General features: G+C 43.0%; 1 protein-coding gene across 2 annotated transcripts in view; it reads right to left on the reverse strand.

Moving 5' to 3' along the window:
* CARMIL1 (capping protein regulator and myosin 1 linker 1) overlaps positions 1–21,521 on the reverse strand; it is a 994,750-nt gene that overhangs the window by 276,067 nt on the left and 697,162 nt on the right. For both annotated transcript variants that reach the window (XM_086965173.1, XM_086965172.1), the window contains exons 22-23: positions 17,718–17,786; positions 3,505–3,598 (exon numbers count right to left, since the gene is read on the reverse strand). In XM_086965173.1, the coding sequence (XP_086821299.1) occupies positions 3,505–3,598; positions 17,718–17,786 (163 nt within the window). The remainder of the gene's footprint in view (positions 1–3,504; positions 3,599–17,717; positions 17,787–21,521) is intronic.

Consider the following 21,521-nt stretch of genomic DNA (forward strand, 5'->3'; position numbering starts at 1 on the left):
TTATGGCACAGACTCTGGACTCAAGAGGCAACACACTTAAACAGAGCTGTTCTGACAGACATTCTAAAACTGGAAGGTGCTACCAAAATACCTTGGGTGAAGTATGTGTTCAATTTTCTGAAAGACATCAGGAAAGAGGAATATTTTGCCAACCCTTTGCATATTTCAGAAATTTCAAGAAAAGAACTGAAAAAGGAATGTTTAGCCCTTCTAGAATCCCATCGGGTTGCTGTGAAGGTCCTAAAACCCTCTGTTCAGCAGCACCAATTGGTTTTAGCAACTTTTAAGATTCAGCCCTATTTAATCCATGTTAATAACAACTATGAGCGCTTTTTACTTTCACGCTTCAGAATCAATATCTTCCACAGATTGGTTAGTTTTCCTACAATTAACAATTGGACGCATGATCTACTATGCTGTCCCTGTGATAATGTCTCCCCTCAAAGTACCATTCATGTATTCTTATTTTGTAAACTATACCATGAAATGAGGAAAATTGTTTTACTGTCACTCCTAAGAGTTTTAGGATTTCGCCATTGCCGTGCGGCGATGATTAGTATGCAAGCGCTAGATTATCATGTAACTGTAGCAACAGTAACTTTGTTCCTAAAGAATGCGATGACTATTAGGAAACGTATGATCACATAACTGCACTTTTCAAATATATTTTTAACTGTAACTGCACTTTAAAAAAAAGTAATTGATTTTGCTTATGAATCCAATGAATTATTGTATTTTTATATTCTATTTTTAAAATTGTAAAATTGTAAATTACTTGTACTTTTATGATTGCCTACAACAATCGAATAAAGATATTTTGAATTGAATTGAGTAAGCCATACAGAAACATACATATTACACTGACAATATTTACAATATGTACAAAGGGTTCCTACTCATGGGCCACAAAATAATTTCTTAGAAACCCAATGTTCTGAGCATTTCAGTTTCAATAGTCCGACAATCAGTGATATGGGTGGACCCTAATCAGTCGCTGTTTAGACCCCCACAAAGTAAATCACACAGAGTCTTCATCAGGGCAACACAAAAGGTAGCAACCTGACCAGAACAATCTGGTTCCTCGTCACACATGTTGTGTATTTAGGGCAGAAAGAAACTGAATTTAATAGGGACAATTCTTTCAAGCTCACTGGGGCGTGCTGGTATGGTGCTCCTGCCCTAAATACACGACATGTGTGAATAGGAACAACATAAAAGTAGGAATCCTGCAGGTCCAGCACTACTATCCAGTCCCTCGGATCCAGGGAAGACAGAACTTGGGCCAGAGTAAGCATTTTAAATTTGCTATTACACAGGAAGGCATTGAAGGAGGATGATCTAAAAAAAAACCTCTGTCTGAGGAAATAGCAGGAGTAAAAATCCATCCCTATTTCCAAGTCTGATCCCCGCTTGATGGCCCCTTTGAACAGTAGGGCTCACACCCCTTGCAGAAAGATGGATAGGAGTTTAGCTGAGAACCTCTCTAAAGTTGGTGAATCTGTGGCATCAGAAAGAACAGGAAGGGCATGGTCCTGCTGGGTGATCTGGAGGACAGTTCGATCCTGCCTCCCACAGAGTGGTTGTGTGGCACTAAGGGTGACTTAGAGGCTCATCCCAAGGGGGAGGGTGACTGGGAAGATCAGTGCCCCAAATGGCCCGCATGGTTCTCGCCATTGTCTAGCAGGGGTAAAAGGGCCCAAAGAGCACACCATGGCTCAGTTTCCTTGAAGTGCTCCAGTGGGGAATCAGCTTTATGCAAAACAGGTAGGACCTATCAAAAAGCATGTTCATGAGGGATGCCTCTACATCACTAGAGAAGCCTGTGAATCTCATCCAGTCATGGAGATGGGGGGTGGGGTGGGGGATTGGAGAACAAATTAGTATTCACCTTACTGATGGAAGCATGGACCACAAACCTCTTGGATACTGAGTTAGAAAATCAGGAATCACCAGGTGTTGATCTGTGAAGCCTGGCCACCTACCTATTCACTGGTAGGCAAGAGCAAGGTTTAGAAAAGTGCCCATAAGGTGGTCAGTTAGTTCTTTATTGAATGGCATTAAGGGCTTAGAAGAGGTCAGGCCTGGCTGAAGAACTTCGGCAACCACATTTGTTAGAACCTCAAGTTGTAGATTTCAGACCACATCTGATGACTACTGCAAAGTGAGCACTCTCTTCTATTGGTGGTCCAAGGGGGGAAATCAGCCCCGTATTAGGGGAAGTATCAAAACCACTGGCCTCTAGTAAATTCATAAACACACTGTCACCACAAAAATGTAGGGTACATCTTTCCCGTTATTTCCATTGTAGTCACAGAGGAGTGGCAAATTCTGGTCAGATTTGGATCTGTCAATCTGTGGGAGCAATTGAGGATGGTTCCATTGAAGAGGGAGGGATTTTCTTGAATAAGAATATAACAGACCCAAGTGCATTGGAGTTAAGTCTCGGTTGGTGTCAAGGTGGATTTAGCTCAGGGTCAGACACCAGAGTTGGCATAGGATTCACCTCCAGCACTGTGATGCCAAGAATGACAGACAAGGAACGGGCGGGTGCAGGTCTTGGAGGCAGAATAAAAGTCAGCACCAGAGTTGTGCAGAACCCGAGGTGGGTTCCAGGGGCAAAGACCATGTCGAAGGTGGATCACCCAGTTGTAACCTCACTGAAGGCCCTTGTGGGCCTGAAACAGCACAGGAGGAAGCCAGAAGAGTGCCAAAAATGTGCAGCATTGCCTTCCTGAACACCTTGACTTGCTGCTGCGTTACTGATGGCCCAGGGAACTCGAAGAGTCATGGGATCAACTGTGAGGTCAGTTCCTTAATCAGACTTCAGGATCGAGAGGCAATTTTGACACCCTTGCCCTTCACTTTAGCAAGAAAGCGGCGAGATGGGGTTGAGTCCCATTTTGCCATCTTGCTATTCCACTTTGATTTAGACTTACTGAATTACCTCGACTGCAAAGAGGCCTTGTGAGTAAAAATGGGTCTGTATCCTTCACTTAGAGCAGGAGTGGGACTTGCATGGATGCATTCAATGTTTGGTAGCATACAACTTTACTTCACGGTTTCGGATCACCTTCTAGTGGGGTGCCACTCATGGGGATCCATCGTTGACATCTGTTTTCAACAGTCAAAACTTGGCTTGAACCCTGTACACATGGTTGGGGACATTGTTCTCCTGCATAGTGGAATTCAGTTTGAAAAACATCAGAATATTTATATTTTGCAGGGAAACCCCTTCAAAGGCTCGAGCATCACTGCACCATGTTTTTGAACTCAGCCGTATAAAATTCAAAAGAATGCAGATGATGTTTCTTGCCATGTATAATTACTATGCTTTTGAACTCACTGCAGCCCTTCCCTCTGCAGCTTTACTCGTCTAGCCATTCCTCTATCAATATGAAGCGTCTTTGAGGCCGCCTGGTCGCCTCCCCCAAGACCACAAAATGTGACAAATAACACCAACAGTGGGATTCATTTTGAATAAGAAATTTTTGCATCAACAAATACCTTTTGCAGAGCTTCTTCAGTTTTCTCTGGGTTGGTTTTTAATGCCTGTGCAGCATCAGTCATTGGTATTGGCATGAATCTTAAAGTATAATTCCTAAGAGGAAAAAAAAACAGTGAATAAAACTTTTTGATGTAGGAGAACTAATCAATTATTCGCTACTAACCAACTGGAAAACACACACAAATACACTTTTCATTTAAAATTCTTTCTGATATCTCCCTTGACCTGGGTACTGAATAGAGCAGTAGAGGGAGGGAGATTCAGGACTGCAATAAGGATGAGTAAGACCAAGTGTAATTAAAATGATCAGTATGCAAAGGACACAATAATCATACCTTCCCTATTCCACATACTAATCCTTGCAAAAGCACATATTTCATTTCTCTGCAACACCGATCAAAACTCAAAATGTTTTAGTGCCACACACAAAGGACACAGCATATGCAAAATAGGTGACTCAAAGTTGCAGCTCAAAAGGCCAAATGGCTCCTTCCATAGCTGTTGATTGATTCATGCAGGAAATCCATATTGCTGAAATGAGAATCAGAGGGAAGTATCAAATAGATGCAAAAAAAACATCATATGGACACCCACAAAGCTGTCTTCTACAAGCTGAGTAGCTCAATCAAACATAGTAAAAAAAAAAAAGAAATCTTTAAAACATTTAGAAGAAAAGAGAAAGTCTATAAGAAAACACTTCAAGTAGTATAATGTATCTGAGTTAAGACCAAAGAATATGTAAAAACAATTCGTTTCAGAGTAATGTAACCCAGGAAAACAATATACATCTCAGCGAAAAAGACAATTGATATCTGGATGTATAAGAGTTACCAGAAGTACAACTACTAACATAAGTCACTCCATAATTAGGCCAGCAGTTAAAAAGAGGACACCCCGACAACCAAAATCAAGAAGTTAGAATTTCTGAAAAAAACAAGTAAGTGGTGTCTCAGATTCCCAGATGCACCAATCTGGACCCTGCAAGCGTCAAGGCCAGTCAACCAAACACTCAAGTCACATTTGGTTGAGGCCCAGTCTCACAGGAGAAAAAAAACACAATAGATGACTGTGACTACAGGTGAAGCTAGCAAACCTTCAGGAATTCTAACCCAAGAAAGATTTTAAGTAACCCAGCAAGAAACCAACAACCATTCAAAGCCAAAAACTTGAAGCCCTTAGGAGCACAAGCAGAAAGAGGAAATTGAAGGTGAGGAACATGGATACTTGAATGAATACCAGGGAAACAAGCTAAAAGATGTATATTTGAAGTGATAACCTGCATACTTGTCTCCCAGACTTCGATTCATCCTGACCGTAAAAGGACAACTACGAGGAAGATGCACAATGTAGTGCTATAGTGTCCAAATGTCCACTGTTGGCTCGGACAAAAACTTGTAATGAGTCTAATTTAAAATAACATGTGGTGCTGTGAATTAAAGATGTTTCTTGAATTGCTAGAACTGGACATCCTGCAGTCAGGGGCGGCTCTAGGCTCATGGCGGCCCTGGGCAGGGAGCTAGGTAGGGGGCCCCGGAAGAGGAGGTCTGGCCGGGGCAGGTGCCGGTAGTGAAGTGAAATAGCGGGTACAGAGATGTGGTGGGCGCTAAAAAGGAAGCTATGTGTAAATACTGGAGGCGGACAGATCCACATACTGAAAATGAGGTGATATGGTAGGAGCTGCCAGAGATGCGATGTCTGTGAAAAGTGAAATGATACGAGCAATGGATGTGAAGAGACGTGGGTCCAGTAAGAGAAGAGAGGTGGTAGGTGCGGGGGTTAACTAATGTGGTAGGTGCTGGGGTGAAGAGAGGTGGTATGTGCTGCGGTGAAGGGAGGCGGTAGGTGCTGGGGTGTAGAGATGTGGTAGGTGCCGGGGTGAAGAATCTTGTGATTCTTTGCCTACCTTAAACAGCCCAGAGCGCTCCTAGCGCCGGCTGCAACGACTAGTGAGACGCCATTCCGGCGAGATCCTGGGCCACGCCCACTTTGCAGGCCACGCCCCCTCCGGCACAAGTAAATAAAAGCGCCAAATCTCGAGCGCCCACAGACTCGAATTAACTCCTCAGGCACACGCACGCCGGGAGCTTTTAGAAGCACTTTCTTTTTAAAATTTACTGAGATTCTGTCTGAATACTTATTGATTCTTGTGATTCTTTGCCTACCTTAAACAGCCCAGAGCGCTCCTAGCGCCGGCTGCAACGACTAGTGAGACGCCATTCCGGCGAGATCCTGGGCCACGCCCACTTGCAGGCCACGCCCCCTCCGCCACAAGTAAATAAAAGCGCCAAATCTCGAGCGCCCACAGACTCGAATTAACTCCTCAGGCACACGCACGCCGGGAGCTTTTAGAAGCACTTTCTTTTTAAAATTTACTGAGATTCTGTCTGAATACTTATTGATTCTTGTGATTCTTTGCCTACCTTAAACAGCCCAGAGCGCTCCTAGCGCCGGCTGCAACGACTAGTGAGACGCCATTCCGGCGAGATCCTGGGCCACGCCCACTTGCAGGCCACGCCCCCTCCGCCACAAGTAAATAAAAGCGCCAAATCTCGAGCGCCCACAGACTCGAATTAACTCCTCAGGCACACGCACGCCGGGAGCTTTTAGAAGCACTTTCTTTTTAAAATTTACTGAGATTCTGTCTGAATACTTATTGATTCTTGTGATTCTTTGCCTACCTTAAACAGCCCAGAGCGCTCCTAGCGCCGGCTGCAACGACTAGTGAGACGCCATTCCGGCGAGATCCTGGGCCACGCCCACTTTGCAGGCCACGCCCCTTACTTCAGCTTCATTATGTGCTGTCACCGGAAGCGCAGCGGACGAGCGCAGCGGGAGCGCCGTTTGCGCGCCGAAGGCGCGCCTAAGGCAAGCCCGTCTGCGCCCGTCCGCACCTGGACCGGGCTTAGGGCCCCTTCCCCTGTCCGTTCTACCATTCACAATCCTGGAACCCCCATTAGATACAATGCCTTACGCCTTCGTGCGCTAAACTCCATCTCCCATCAGTGCCAGCGTATTAATCTAGCAAATCAACCTCTGCACCTTCCGTACACCTGTCCAAATTGCTCGTTTGTCACTAATAATTATCAACTGTTACCTACGATATCTACCACCAAAAAAGTATTACCTAAACCTTATTTAGCCGCTTTGCTAAATGTGCGCTCCCTCCCAAAACATAAAATTGAAATTTCCAATTTCATCGAGACCCACAATATCGACCTCCTTTTCATTACTGAAACATGGGGCGATCTCTCCTGCGGACCTGATTTCGTCACGGCCACTCCTGAAGGATACTCTATTGTTAGACTGGATAGACCTCCTCCCAAAAGGGGAGGCGGATTAGCTATTATTTACCGTTCAAACCTAACAGTACGAACAGAAACCATTCCCATTTCTAGCTGTGAAGCTTTGTCCTTCTCGATTGCTGTCCCAAACGCACCTCCTTTCAAAGGTATACTCATTTACCGCCCACCAGGACCTCGCAGTCCTTTCCTCGCCAGTTTACCCCTGCTTTTAGAACCACTGGCAGGTGAAAGTCACCACACCATTCTGGGCGATTTTAACTTTCATCTAGAGCTTCTGGACAACCCCGATACTTCTGCTCTTTTATCTGAACTATCCAATATAGGTCTCCCCCAACTGGTCACCGGCTCCTCCCACACCGCGGGACATCTCCTGGATGGCCTATTTTCCAGCGAGAAATCCCTAGTGATAAAGGATCTCCTTCCCTTCACCTGGACGGACCACTCTGCCATTCTCTTTAACTTTTTACTCCACCCTATTCCTCCCAGAGCCCTTACTAATCCTTCAGTGAATAAATTTAGAGCCTGGAAAAGCATCGACATTCCGGCTTCTCAGTCATCACTCGCGTCTTCACGACCTCCCACGACGGATGACCCTGAATTAGGTGCCAATAATTATACAACTTGGATTCAAAACACTGTCGATCATACAGTCCCACTTAAGAGACATTCCTCCAACAGAACAACTAAGTCCTCACCATGGTTCAATGATACTCTAAGGCTAGAAAGACAACAGTGCAGGCGTCAAGAACGCAAATGGAGACGTGATTACGACCCTGAGCAAAAAGCCCTCTATAAATCCATGTTGCTGAAATACAAACAATCTATTATTACTGAGAAAAGTAATTTCTACACCAATCAAATTAATCTTGCTCAAGATTCGACCAAACAACTTTTCCAGGTAGTGACCCAACTCTCAGGTCAAACTACATCTACCCCAGTCACGTATACCCAAGAACTATGTAACTCCTTGGCTAATCACTTTCAAAAAAAGGTCACTAACATCTTCTCCCAATTCGAAGCTCATGCCAATGACACTGGACATTCTCACACTGTCTCTAACGACCGTCTTCCTTCTGCATCGAATTCTTCCATTCCCCCGCGATCAACCCCTTTTAACTCCTTTCAGGAGTTCTCCCAGATCTCCTCTGATCTCGTGTCCCAACTTTTAAATACCACGAACTCCAGTTCCCCAGAAGACCCTTGCCCCCCCTCTATCCTTAAAAACTTCCCTGAAATCCTTTGTCCTATACTCACTGAGATATTCAACGCCATGTTCCTGTCCACGACCTTCCCCTCCATCTGGAAAAGAGCCATCGTCAAGCCTCTTATTAAAAAAAGTTCACTTGACCCCACGTTAGTTGCCAACTACCGTCCAATCGCTTGCCTCCCACTCCCCGCCAAGATTGTAGAAAAAATCATGAATAGACAAATCTCCGACTTCATAGAGCACAACAACTGTTTGGACGAGACACAATTTGGCTTTCGAAAAGGACATGGCACGGAAACTGCACTCATCAGGGCCACGGAGGAAATTAGAAAGTCTTTGGAGGGTGGAGGTTCGGCGGTGCTTATTTTACTAGACCTGTCTGCGGCCTTCGACACGGTCGATCACCCCACCTTGATCGGCCGTGTCGAATCGGCCGGCATCACGGGCTCGGCTAAGGACCTCATTGCCTCATTTCTTACCAATCAAGTTCAATCTGTTACCTTCGGTAATTTCAGTTCACCTTCTTTCACTCTTCCTTGTGGTGTACCCCAGGGATCCTCGCTAAGTCCGACATTATTCAACATCTATGTGTCGGACTTGGCGAGGACCATAAAAATCCATCACCTGGCGGTTACATCCTATGCCGACGATACCCAGATTGTCCTAGCCATAAATAAAAACGGAGATGAAGTGGCCTCCAACTTCAATCTGGGAATGCTGGCTATAAGTAACTGGATGACACAAAACTGCTTGAAACTGAATTCCGATAAAACGGAGGTGATGTTGTTCGGAAATCTTTCCCCTGCCTGGTCTCCCACATGGTGGCCTGATGCCTTGGGACCTCCCCCCTCCCCAGTAACCAAGACCAGGAATCTTGGAGTTATACTGGACACTAAACTCACCTTCATGTCTCACGTCAACACGGTAGTATCTTGCTCATTCTATACTCTAAGAATGATAAAGAAACTTCTACCTTACCTTCCAATGAATACAAGAAAAACTCTAATCAGCGCACTTATCATGGCCCGCATTGACTACTGCAATGGCCTGCTAGTCAATGCCCAAGAAGGTGTCTTAAAGAAACTGCAACTTGTGCAGAATGCCGCGGCCAGATTGATTACTGGACTTCCCAAGTACGCCTCTATCTCCGGAACTCTCCGGGAGCTCCACTGGTTGCCAGTGCAGAAAAGAGCCAAGTTCAAGGCTCTCTGTATTGCCTACAAGGCAATTCACGATCAAGGACCAACGTATCTGAAAGACTCCTTTCGTCCTTACGAACCTACCAGATCCCTACGATCATCAACCGCTGGACTACTCCAAGTCCCGAGGACAAAAAGAGTTTCCTGGGGTGACAGATCCTTCATAGTAACTACCACTAAACTTTGGAATAGTCTACCCTCCTACATCAAAACATCTACTTCTCTGCTCTCCTTTCGCAGACAGATAAAAACCTGGCTGTTTAAGCAATAATCTCCTCATGAGCTAATTCGTTTCACTCAGCGCCGAGATACCTACGGGTAATTGAGCGCTTAACAAATAGCCTAAAATAAAAATAAATAAATAAAAAAAAGAGAGGTGGTAGGTGGTGGGGTGAAGAAAGTTGGTAGGTGCTGCGATGAACAGAGGTGGTAGGTGGTGGGGTGAAGAGAGGTGGTAGATGCCGGGGTGTAGAGATGTGGTAAGTGCTGGGGTGAAGAAAGGTGGTAGGTTGTGCGGTAAAGAGAGGTGGTAGGTGCTGGGCTGTTGAGATGTGGTAGGAGCTGGGGTGAACAGATGTGGTAGGTGCTGGGGTGAAGGCCACTGAGCGCCAGCCACGACTGCAGGGCACAGGGCTCAATGGGCAGAGGGAAAATGGCACCACTGCTGACCGAGGACTAATGGAAGTAAAGTGGGGCCCCTGCCTCACAAGTATTACCGCCGGCCAGCGGTCAGTGGGGTGCAGACAGACACTTCACGGTGCGGGGCACCCCGGGGGGGCTGCTGTGGTTTCCCAGGACCCACCAGCAGTACTGTGGTGTGTTTGTCTTTAGTGCTGATGGCCGACACCCTACAGCAATGCTTTCAGACACAGGGTTCAATGGTAGGTTGAAGCGCCTGAGAGCAGTATGCCAGTCCCACCCAGTTATCCCTTCGGCCTCCTCCCTTCCCCCGCACAGCTCACAGCAGTCCGGCGCCCACCAAGGCCCCTGCCAGGGAATGCCCAACGCTGCTATTAATAGAGTTATTTTTATTGTCATTACACTCTGCGCCTAGACCCCTCCAGCCACCTGGCGTCTCGGGTGACACATGTTGGCTGTAAGAGATGCGATTCTGTTGATTGCTGGATTCATGGTGGTTACGAGGGTCGGTAACAGAAGTGGTAGGTGCTGGGGAAACAGGCAGCTGTGTAATGATATATATTTGAGGTGGCGGCCCCTGGGGTTTGGCGGCCCTGTGCAGGTGCACAGCTTGCACATGCCTAAAGCCGGCCCTGCTGCAGTTGTGTTTCTTAGCAGAGAAGAGAACTAATCACACCGCCTACTAAGCCTGGTACAAGGAAGGAAGACATGGTAGTTCTCCCTTTCTCCAAATCACCTGGAGGCGACAAGCTCTTATCAGCCCATCCTAATATCAGCAAAAAGTAGGTAGGAAAACTGGTGTGTGTGAAAAGTTTTCACGCTTCTACAGAACGAAATTTCAGATATTGGGGATATTCTGCTGCTATCACCTCTTCATCTGTTAACAGAACATCAGCCCACGCCAGGGATATAATGTGTTTTCCACAAGTTTCTTTCATCACAGCCAAAATGCACAATTTTCTATCCAGTTTGGCATCTGGTATGGTCTGTGGCCTAATTCGATGATCGACTGCCATTTGTTGAATCATAGCCCTATTACCAGAGAAGAGAAAGGAGAGGGAACATGCCCCTCAGTGATGGCAAATTGGGAAAGACAGTTTTTCCTAAAACCGAGCAGCATTCTTGCCTAAAAGAGTAGACTGTAAAATGGCACCTACCACCAAATTACATATTTAGAAATATATATCTTTATTTAAAATATATAAATGGTACATTATCACAACAATTCTCATCTTGATATGTTCTGGAACAGGGCCAGACTGGATAAGAACTAAAAGCAGTCATGGCAAAAATGTTCAAACAGCCCAGCTCCTCTTCTCTCCCTGAGCCATCCACATCCCCGGGGAGCCCATCCCCTGAGACCGGTTTAGGGATGGTGTGCCAGGGTCCTCCACCCCCAGGACACCCTCTGTTTTCCTGTCCACAGGCGCGGCTGTACAACAAGGTCATCAGACATTGTCAAGGCAAATAGCTCTTGCATACATGTCACGTTTAGGGTTTGCCAGTGCCTGTTGCTAACTGTAAAATATTTCACACGGCAACTGATCTAAGCTCATGTTTCCTACATATTGCAAAAATTCCCAGACGATTTGTTTGCCTTCAACTAACTTAATATGACTTACCCCTATAATGGTAGAGAGCGTTGTGTGTTATTTACTCATCTGCTGGTTAAAGGAATGGAAGAAAACTTTTATTCTTGTTTCTACTTTTCTCTAATAACAACATGATTCCCATGCATATCACCTCTTCCTTTGTATGTCTTTTAAATTTCGAACTGATGTGTGCCCTCAAACCCACTTCTTCACTTCACCTATGCCTGGTCTTTTTAGGGGCAGTTTGGATGCTTTTGATTCAAAACATCTGTGCACACCCTATAGCCTCTTACTTTTAGGGCCTTCATAAAAACTTGCATTAAAAACTCTTCTGACCTTCTCGATTTTGCCAGGTGTACCCCTTGAAGCTTTCACCCCTTCACACTTACAGCATTCTTATGAATAAATGAAACATGAATAGCTTAGACCAGTGGTTCCCAAATTCTTGACTCCTGAGGACCCCCATTGAGTCACCACTGGAAGCCGGGGACCCCCAAGCAATTTGTATGAGTTACATTTCAAACATTAAAACAGTAATTCGAAAAAAATACACACGTGTGCACACAAAACAAATACTCAAAGTACTAAGGATTTTGGGGCCAGATGTACGACCATTTCTTATAGCGCCTCGCAATCTGCGACACATTGCAAGTGGCAAATTGCGAGTTGCTAAATGAAATGTACAACAGTGTGTTTAACACTGTTTGGGATTCCCAAAGGGGTTGCAAATTGCGAGGTTCAATAATATTAATGAGCCTCTCGCAATTTGCGAGCCCATTGGGAATGCCTGCCCTCCCAGCGATGGTGGCCTGCTGGGCTCTGCAGGCCACCATGTCTCGGACTGCTTTTAAATAAAGCAGTTTTAAAAAAAAATGCAGCCTGTTTACCATGCATTTTTTTTTTAAAAAAAGGAAAATGAAATGTTTTCGTTTCATTTTCTAAGGGCAGGCAGAGGTCCATGGGACCACTGCCTGCCCTAAAAAATAATTTTGCATGCATTTACAAAGGGGAAGGGGTCCCCTGGGGACCACTTCCTAAATGCGAATGCATTACCATCTACTTGAAGTAGTTGGTAATTGTGACTGTTTTGCGACCGCAAAACATTTGTACATGGTTTTGAGACTCCCTATTTGGAAGGGAATGCCCCTTCAAAATAGCAAGTTGCAAAACCTATTTACAGAGTCGCAAACAAATTGCGACTCGCGAAATAGGCTATGTACATGGCCCAATAGGTTTTTGCATGTGCAAACAGTGTCGCGAACCCATTCGCGCATATAAAAGCAGATCGTACATCTGGCTCTTAGTATATTATGATAAAGTAATAACCCCTCTGTCACATATATTTCATTTGTTTTATAGCATCTCTCATCCCATTGTAGGATGTCAGAGCACTGTACATCACACACATATAGAGACTTTGAATCATACATGTAAATCAGTGTGTATATAAAATGTTTAAAGAGTGCTTGGTCTGGAAAAGCACAAACTCAGGATTCAGAACATAACACAGTGGCTAGCATTGACTTTAACATTAAAAAGTTATTTCCACCCAAATATATCTTTTTAGCAGCATCAGGATAATGAATAACTGGGACAAAATATAAGTTTCTAACTGGTACCATGCAGTTTGCAAGCAGCTCTTTGATGACAGTTTATAGGTCCCTCTGCTAGATTACGATTGTCACTTATGAAGTGCACAGTAACAAAAGAATCTCTGTGACAAAAGCAGTAACCATGAACCTAGGCACATAAAATACTGCTTTTTAAGATGCATGTTACACGTTCTTTGCAGTAGGCACATTAACCCTCTGTGCTACATTAGTTAAATCAAAGCTGCCACTGAACAAAATTCTGCTCGCTCTCCAGCAGGTACATTAATCACTGGCATTCTCTTGACACTTTTATTGTTGCTGGGAAGCTGCTAATTTAACAAGAAACGTGTCTGTGCTTTTAAAACTGTTGCCTACGGACCCCCTGGGAATGTGTCACGGACCCCTGGGGGTCCGCGGACCACAGTTTGGGAAACACTGGCTTAGACTAGTCTGGACTTCTACCTCAGATGTTCTGGCTTTGTGAAACACAAATGAATTGTAAAGGCACAACTTATGATTTATCTCAAAGCAGAGCTATGAATCACAGAACGTTAGCACAATGTGCAGTATGCTCTCTGCTCTCTTTTAAAATAATCAGACAAGATTGCTTACTTACAGATGAAGCCACGGAAAACATAACACAGTTGTAACCAGGTCGCAGGAGTCATTCTTTCACATTTGTAACCATATTTTTAGCATTATTAATTTCGGGGGAAAACGTTTAGTCTCAGTGGATATATACCATCGTTTAAAAAAAGAAAAAATAATAATCTAATAAATTCTACATCAGTGACTGATAAAAATCCTTGGAAGTGGAGATTTTTGGAGGAGGTGAAGTGAGCCCTGATTTCCACAGTAAAGACAAGGCATTCACTTTCTTCTATTGGAAATCTCGGCTCGATGAATATTCAGGTAAAGTGTGTGATGAAGGGCACTCTGTTAATGCACACATGGTTTGTATTACCCATTTGAGGACAATATCCAAATCCTCCTTTTAGATGTGTTTCTAGTTCCCAGAAATAACAAAATAGCAGAGCAGGGAAAGAAAGGAGACCTTCACACACACACACACATACATATGTGTGAGCAGGTGCTAATATGTTCTTTGCTATCTTGCAAATTCTCTACATCTCCCCTATAACTAAAAATTCTATGAATCTTAAAATCGTACAAAAGACTAGGATAGAGTAGTTGTCAGCGTTATGCATCATGTCTTGTCATGTGCCACACAGCAGCTATTGATCTTCACAAAAAAGCCCACCCAGTTTGAATGCTAATCAACCACAAAAATAGAGCTCTGGAGATCTGTAACAGACATTGCTAGATTTGTCAGGAACCTCAAGGGTTTTCACTTGGAATTAAACTACACAGTACTTCATAGATGATAGGCTGTGTTCAGGGCCAATAGATAGATAGCCTTAATTGTTTCGAAATTAGGTTGTCTGCTGTACTAAAATTATGAAACAATGTAAAATTATAACACAACCATTTGTTCTAAATGTCCCTTTTCCTTCATAGTCAATATAACAGTTTGAACGCGTTGAATGCCTGTGGAAACAAAGGGATTCACTACGCACTATTTCATGTGCCAATGTCAAAAGCCCTCTTCTTATTTCTTAACATTCTGGGCCCTTCTAATTAACTAATCTCCCCTTTAGGGTGTTAGCTCCACACTCCTTAAGATAGTGATGCTGATGGGGTGCTGTGAACCTGAGGTGCAGATTTAATGGGGATTCTAGGATGAACCTACAGAATCAATGCGTAATGAGTTATTACCAGGAGAATTAGTAACCTAAGTACTCCAGTAACGACCAGTAAATCATTTCTCCCCCACAATTTCACCCAGAGGCTAGCTAGGACAATCCAACCCCCTACTATAAGCCACTACTGTTATTGGTAGCCACTATTTTCACTTTTGAGCTTCAAGCCAATCGTTCTGTCTTTGACCACGTGGATCATGCAGAGTTGCACCATGTAAACTGATATAATGCAACATGTCCTTCCACAACTCATGATTTTCAAATTAGGAATGTTTCCTACCCTTACAGGTATTGCTAATGTGTAAACAAGCCAGCCAGGACAGAAAAGCCTTCGGGTCTGTACAGATCCCTTCCCCTATATCTCAATACTGATCCAGCACGGGTAATTATAAGAAATCAGATCTGTACATTTTTAAACGTGGATATCTAATAGCACATACAATTTATTTGAAATTAAAGGGTTAATATGTTTTGTTTTATTCTGCTCACTCCGTCTGATATGTTTTCTCATTTCCAGTCCATGTATTGTATCTTCACACTCCCGAAATTGGTGTTTTGTCAAACAGAAACAGCATACATTACTACGTTACCAGAGTTACGCGATAGTGAAAAGGAGCACTCACTCGCAAGATTATTCCATACATGAAAATTGTTCTTTCTCTTCACGTAGATCCATATTTAAACATTTTGGTGTGGCCCATCTGTTAACAATGTACACATTATACTGATAATGTACAGTAAACGCAAAACCAGGGAATGAGCTTGGAATAAGGAAGTCACCAATTATCTGAAGTAGACATTCATTTCATGATAGCATAAGTGAATCACTACAGAACCCAAGAATTCTTTCAATTGCAGCTTGAATATAAACCAAAGAAACACATGTAAGGACTTGGTTTGTATTAGGGCATGGGCTGCTAAAGTGTGTACATGCACATGTGGGAATGCACTGCACTGCTTTAAAACACACAGCCATAAGGCCGAACATAAATGATAATAAAAGGGAAGGTTGGCACCATGCATCCTGTTATGGTCACAGTTGGATATTGCATTTCCTTTCCATTTGAACCAGTGATGTATTGTTGTTTATAGCCACCCTCACTGTAGTCCATGATTTCCTAAGTTGCCTACTTCAACTGCCACACACCCTAAAAAGCAGACCATTAAGGTGCAATGCTGAAAGGGTGCTTGTTGCTATTTGCTCTAAATCTGCTTCACATATGAAGGGTAATAACCTATTTTAGTTACAATATAGGCTGTTTGTTAAGTGGTCCCCCCCCTTACACATCTTAATTGTGATGCCTTCAAAGGTGATTTCATCATCTGAAATGATTCTTCCCTGGTTCCACGTTTGAGAGAAAAATCTCATGATTTGTAATTGAGGTTATTGAAGGTGCTCCAGAAGCTAAAAGTAGAAAGTTTTTTCTATATGTTCATGCTATCCTTTCAAGCGACATGAGAACAAAGGCTGATGTTATGAGTAACACGTGTATTTCCAAGCAGCAGCAGGCTGTTAGTTGATTACCTAATGTGTTCTATCTACTGCAGCTTCACCACAGTGTTTTAATGCATAACTAGTGAGCTAACATTCACTAGTTATGACAAAAGTGTGGTCAAATTGAATGCCATCTTGATGGAATCCATGCTGTAAAATTGAAACGGAGGATACCGCAGAGAATGAAGAGATTAGGGGATTAATTTTGTCACTAAAATTATGGTTAGTGCTCTAGAAAGCATAAATCAGGATACATTTTGTATGAGTTCCCATGTATCTTCCTCATCCATGTCCTTAAATCATTCTGACATGCAGAGTTAAACGTACTATAAACAGCAGCAGCAGTCTGTCATTTAACACCTTAGACCTAAACTACCAATTCACCACAGAGTTCTAATGAACAATTAGAGCTCTAACATTTTGTATTCAAGACAAAAGTAGGGCAGTCTTGAACACCATGTTTTGGGATAAGAGCTGTTTAATTGAAAGTCGATCCTAAGAAATAGGCTGAAGTAAATGAACATTGAGATGTTAATGCAGGTGGGTTAGAAATGCAAAGGAAGTACACTTGTTTAGTAATATGAGGCATAACGCATTCTTAAAAGGACTAACATAGTTAAAAAGGGAGACATGTGCATAAGTACAGCATCTCCCTTCCTCATGTATACACACCATACCCATCTTTTCAGTCACGTAATAGCTCCATAATTGGAAAACAGTAACAGTGCAGGGCCTGGCCATGAGGCCCAGCTCTTGCTACGCACTTTGTGAGCAACAGTGGTTGGCGGCAAAGGACTGGGTGCTGGATAGGCAACCGTCCTCCTCCTGTGCACAGTCTGAGGCTGTGCACAGCAGGGGTTGAGTGATAGCAGAGGTTAAGGCACAGAGTCTGGCTCTGAGACTTAGCCTTTCAGGCGTCTCTCCTCCACAAGGCCTAAGGCCTGGTGCAGCGGAGTTTGGAACATGCAGAATGTTTGGCACTGGGCCAATTTATATTATGATTAAAAAAAACAGATGTTCACTGAAAAGAAAGGGAAAAAAAATAAGTGAAGGTATAGTTAGGTGTTTAAATGAAACATGAACTTACATTAAAAAAATCAAACAGGACTGAAATACAGCAGTTATAGTTTAGACAATGAATTATAACTCATGCCCCAATCATGCACTGTTTATGACCTCACAAGTTACATAACTCATGACAAGTTAAATGACATTATGTATGACACAACTCATTAGGTTAAAAGAACAGTATTGTTCAAATTTCTAATGAGTACGGAGTGTGTAGTTTATCTCCTTCCATCATTGCAGGAAATGGAAGCAAGTAACCAGTGTTGTGGTGTGCATAAAAAACTTAGATGAAGTTGGGAAAACATTCTCAAGATTTCATGTGCTGCACCACCACTTTATCTGGACATTCCAGACTTACTTTTCTAAGGCAACTGCAATATCCTGGAAGCCGAGAGCACTGATGTTATTCTTGTCCCAAATGACAGTTCTGTTGGTAGAAAAGAAAGATATAGACTTTGACTACTGGTACACTGAAACATATAGCAAAAGGCAGAACATTCTGTTACAGAAACATATAGAATTATAGATGGATGACAGTGAATAAAGGAAATGTTTTCCAATGAGAGTTGCTGAGTTACATCAGATTAAGAAAGTGAACCAAACACAAGATTTCTATGTTATTCAGAACTGTGAAATGTATAACTTCTTCTTTATTCACAGTTACCCATCTTTAAATTCATATTATGTATGGCCCCTACATTTTATCTCCCGCTACTGACATCAGTTGTAAAGGAGTAGAAAAGTCAAACAGGAGCCACACACTACATATGTCACCAGTGTCCCCTCAGCCTCTTATGAAAGAATGCATCCTTACATCCACTCTCACCATTATTTGCCCATCCCTCTCCTTACCACCCAATTGTTAGAAGTGATACCTGACATCCTTCCACTTCGCCTACAGTAGTAATCTCACCTTCTCTTCCAAATTTAAAAAATAGCATCTGGTCTCCTGTCACCAGCCCCTACAACCCTCTACATTTACCCTCTTTTACCACAAAAAAACAGAACACCTTGTTTTCTGCCACCAATGCACACCAACCTCTCCAACTGCTCAACGCCTGGCTAAATATAGAAAAAAAAACTTGCAAACATTCCACCCAGACCTATCACCCTCTGCATTTATCCACCCGATCTGAAATAAATGTGTGTCCCTTAATACAGGTTCGGAGGATTTTGGTACAGGAATACCAGAGGATCACAATTCAAGACTTTAGGCAGTATTCCCACACCAAAACCATCTTATTCAAAAATGTCACCTAATCAAGTAAAATAACAGCAAAGCCCCAGTGAGACAAACTTATGTGTTTTTTCACAAATTCCGATTCTGAGGAGGCAGAAAGTGTTAATGGGAAGACCGGTTTAGGGTGTCAGAATTGGTTGTGGATGTGTGTGCACTGTCTGCTTCTACTGCTCTGCTCAAAGGGTCAGGAAGGGGCCAAACTATGCAGCTGCCTGCAACCCATGCTGCATGTCACACGTCTGGCTTTTTTTAGACCCCGAATTTGGATCCAGAGTTCATGGACCCAATGATTCGAGCACCCAAGATGTTAGATAACAAAACTGGTTCTTCCCATTTAATCCACCCAGATTTTTCACTACAGGTGGTGTCTCACCCACAGTAATCAAATGGTCAATGGGAGGAGCATGTTTACTTCCAGAGTACGCCTTTTGAGATAAGGCTGCTGCAACGCAGCCAGGGTAAGGGGCACTTGGCTAGATACACATAAACACCTGTGAATACGTGTTTGCACATATGTGAGACTACAGACATGTGCAGCCTGGTAACTGCGCACAGGTAGTCTGGCACAGATGGGACTCTGCAGGGTTAGATACTGACATGGAATAGGTCTTATTAGTGGGCACTCATAGGTAATATGGTGTACTGTTTTGTCTGCAGTGACCATCTATTATATTCATGAGGGAAATCTGCCTTACAAAGCAGTTTTACCTCTCTTTTGCCAACAAAGTCCATCAAGGTATCAAACTGGGGTAAAATTGTGTTCATACAGTTCCAGAATTTTCATATTTTTCTTGCTCAGCTTTGGATTGGAGCCCAGGCCTTTTGCCACCCTGCTATGCCAAGTTAATTAATGTTCTACCCAGCAAAATGAACTAAGATCTCCCGACAAAAAGGGAGCAATTAACAGTGCATTATTAAGCTCTTGAGGAGGAAGTGGTAGGGAACAAAATCTGTATCCATTAATTAGCTGTCACACTGCACCAGGGTCGTGACAGTCCAGGCCAACTGAAACAAGGAAGGTGGCGCGGAGCCAGTGTGACGTAAAGCATATATGGCCAAACTCCATTTTATGTCGGCAGAAGCTCCATTTTCAGTTTTTCTGCAGAATCATAAACATGTCTGTCTTTGACACAGATGTCTGTCCTTATCTTTCCAAGAACCTGTAAAAGTGTCAAGTCATTCATATCTAGACATCAATAAGACACCTGATGCAACATTAGTCAGGAAAAAGTGTCTTGCTCTCTCAATTTCAAGGTCAAACATGAACAACAGCCAAAAAGTGTAGTCTGAATTGTCATATTTGAACAATATTTGTTTAATAGACTGTAGTCTTGATGGGCTATAGTAATACAAAATATTCCTAAGGTGGTGTTGGAAATGCCATCTTAGACAAGATATAGTATGAAAGGAATGCCATTTGTTCACTTGTTAGGAGAGGTACTTTGTCCCTGTTTGTAACACAAGATACTGACAGCAGCGATACTGCCTGCCAGAGATGCTGCAGCATTGCACTTTCTACTGAAAGCTGATATCGAGCCTGAGTCCGGGAGGAGCTGATGCTGATTCGATGCATGTGTGCCTTTCGCAGGGAACATAGGCTCCCTGACTATTAACAAATAAAGTGTTTGGCTGTAAGAGGGTGTGCAGTGCGCTCATTCTCCCCAAGAAACTCTAAATGCAAGTTATGCTACTCAATGCTCTCCTATCTCGCACATTGGTTGGTTTTAGGGTGTTAGGTTCTTAGATTACATTTTAACAATGGAGGAAATTTTCATTTTATTCTTCTTGGTCACAACATGCATTTGTGCTGTTTTAATCATATTCTATGTAGTTATTTCAGATGTGCCACGCAACAAGGTCCACTTGTTGAAATAAACCTGCTTTTTAGTTCAAATGTCATTTCGCAGAGCAATTTGTGTGTGTGTTATTAATGAGAACGAAAAAGGTTTGTTTCTAACCACCACAGTTTCTCTGGATTCCTGTTTAGGGACTGTTAGTAATCCAAAAGCATTGACACCACTTCAACTATGTATTGGGTGGGTTGCTGCAGGGCTATAAAAAACAGTCTTTCACATTCAAGTGGTGGTGCATTGAACTTAATTCACTCATGTCACAAGTGGGTGTGAAAACAAACCCTGTAGTGCTGAGCCAGAGACTCAGTCTACACAACAAGTGGAATCGGCTCCCTCTCGGGTGGCCTACTCGAGTTACGCCCACCATAAGCACCCCCAACTTTAGCACCCCTAACAAACAAAGGAAAAAAAGCAAAAATGCAAGACGACGTGGTGTGCGAATCCCAATTCTACAAATAGGGAGTGCAGCGGGAGATGCAAGTCACATATGCACATTATGTCCTCCCACTCAAGTAGGCCACCCCGAGGGAGATGCATGTTTTGTAGCCTGTAGTGGATAAAAGAAAAACACCCACACAGGTACTGTTTTTTGTCACTTTGTATTGAAATGTGATGTTATACAATGTTGTATTTAAATGTGTTCTTATTGCTGATAGTTATTTTTTTCATGAAAGACTGCAATGCTTTATTCGTTTTTAATGGGTGCAGATGGGCGCCATGCTTTATTTGTTAAAATGTTTGCAGATGGATTATGGTTTCTGAAATCAGTTCAGTTCAGTTCAGTTCAAAGATCCTTATTCTGCACAATATTAGTGGCAATAAAAGAATATAAAGTACATAATCAATAAATACAACATTAAAACAATGACCAAAACAGTGCAAATAAAAACTTCTGAGCGTCCACATTTGATGTTTGCTAAAATGTAATACTATTCCCGAGGAGTATTGCCCCAATATAAACAGTGCTATGTTTAAGCATAAAGAGGGATTCCCAGGTGCAAATAAATGGAGCAGATCAATTCTGTAATCCCTGATCTTCTGTGTAAGGAAAATTACCTTTAAATAAGAT

The sequence above is a fragment of the Lissotriton vulgaris genome, chromosome 4_1 (genome assembly GCF_964263255.1).
Source record: "Lissotriton vulgaris chromosome 4_1, aLisVul1.2, whole genome shotgun sequence".
NCBI classification, from domain to species: Eukaryota; Metazoa; Chordata; class Amphibia; order Caudata; family Salamandridae; genus Lissotriton; species Lissotriton vulgaris.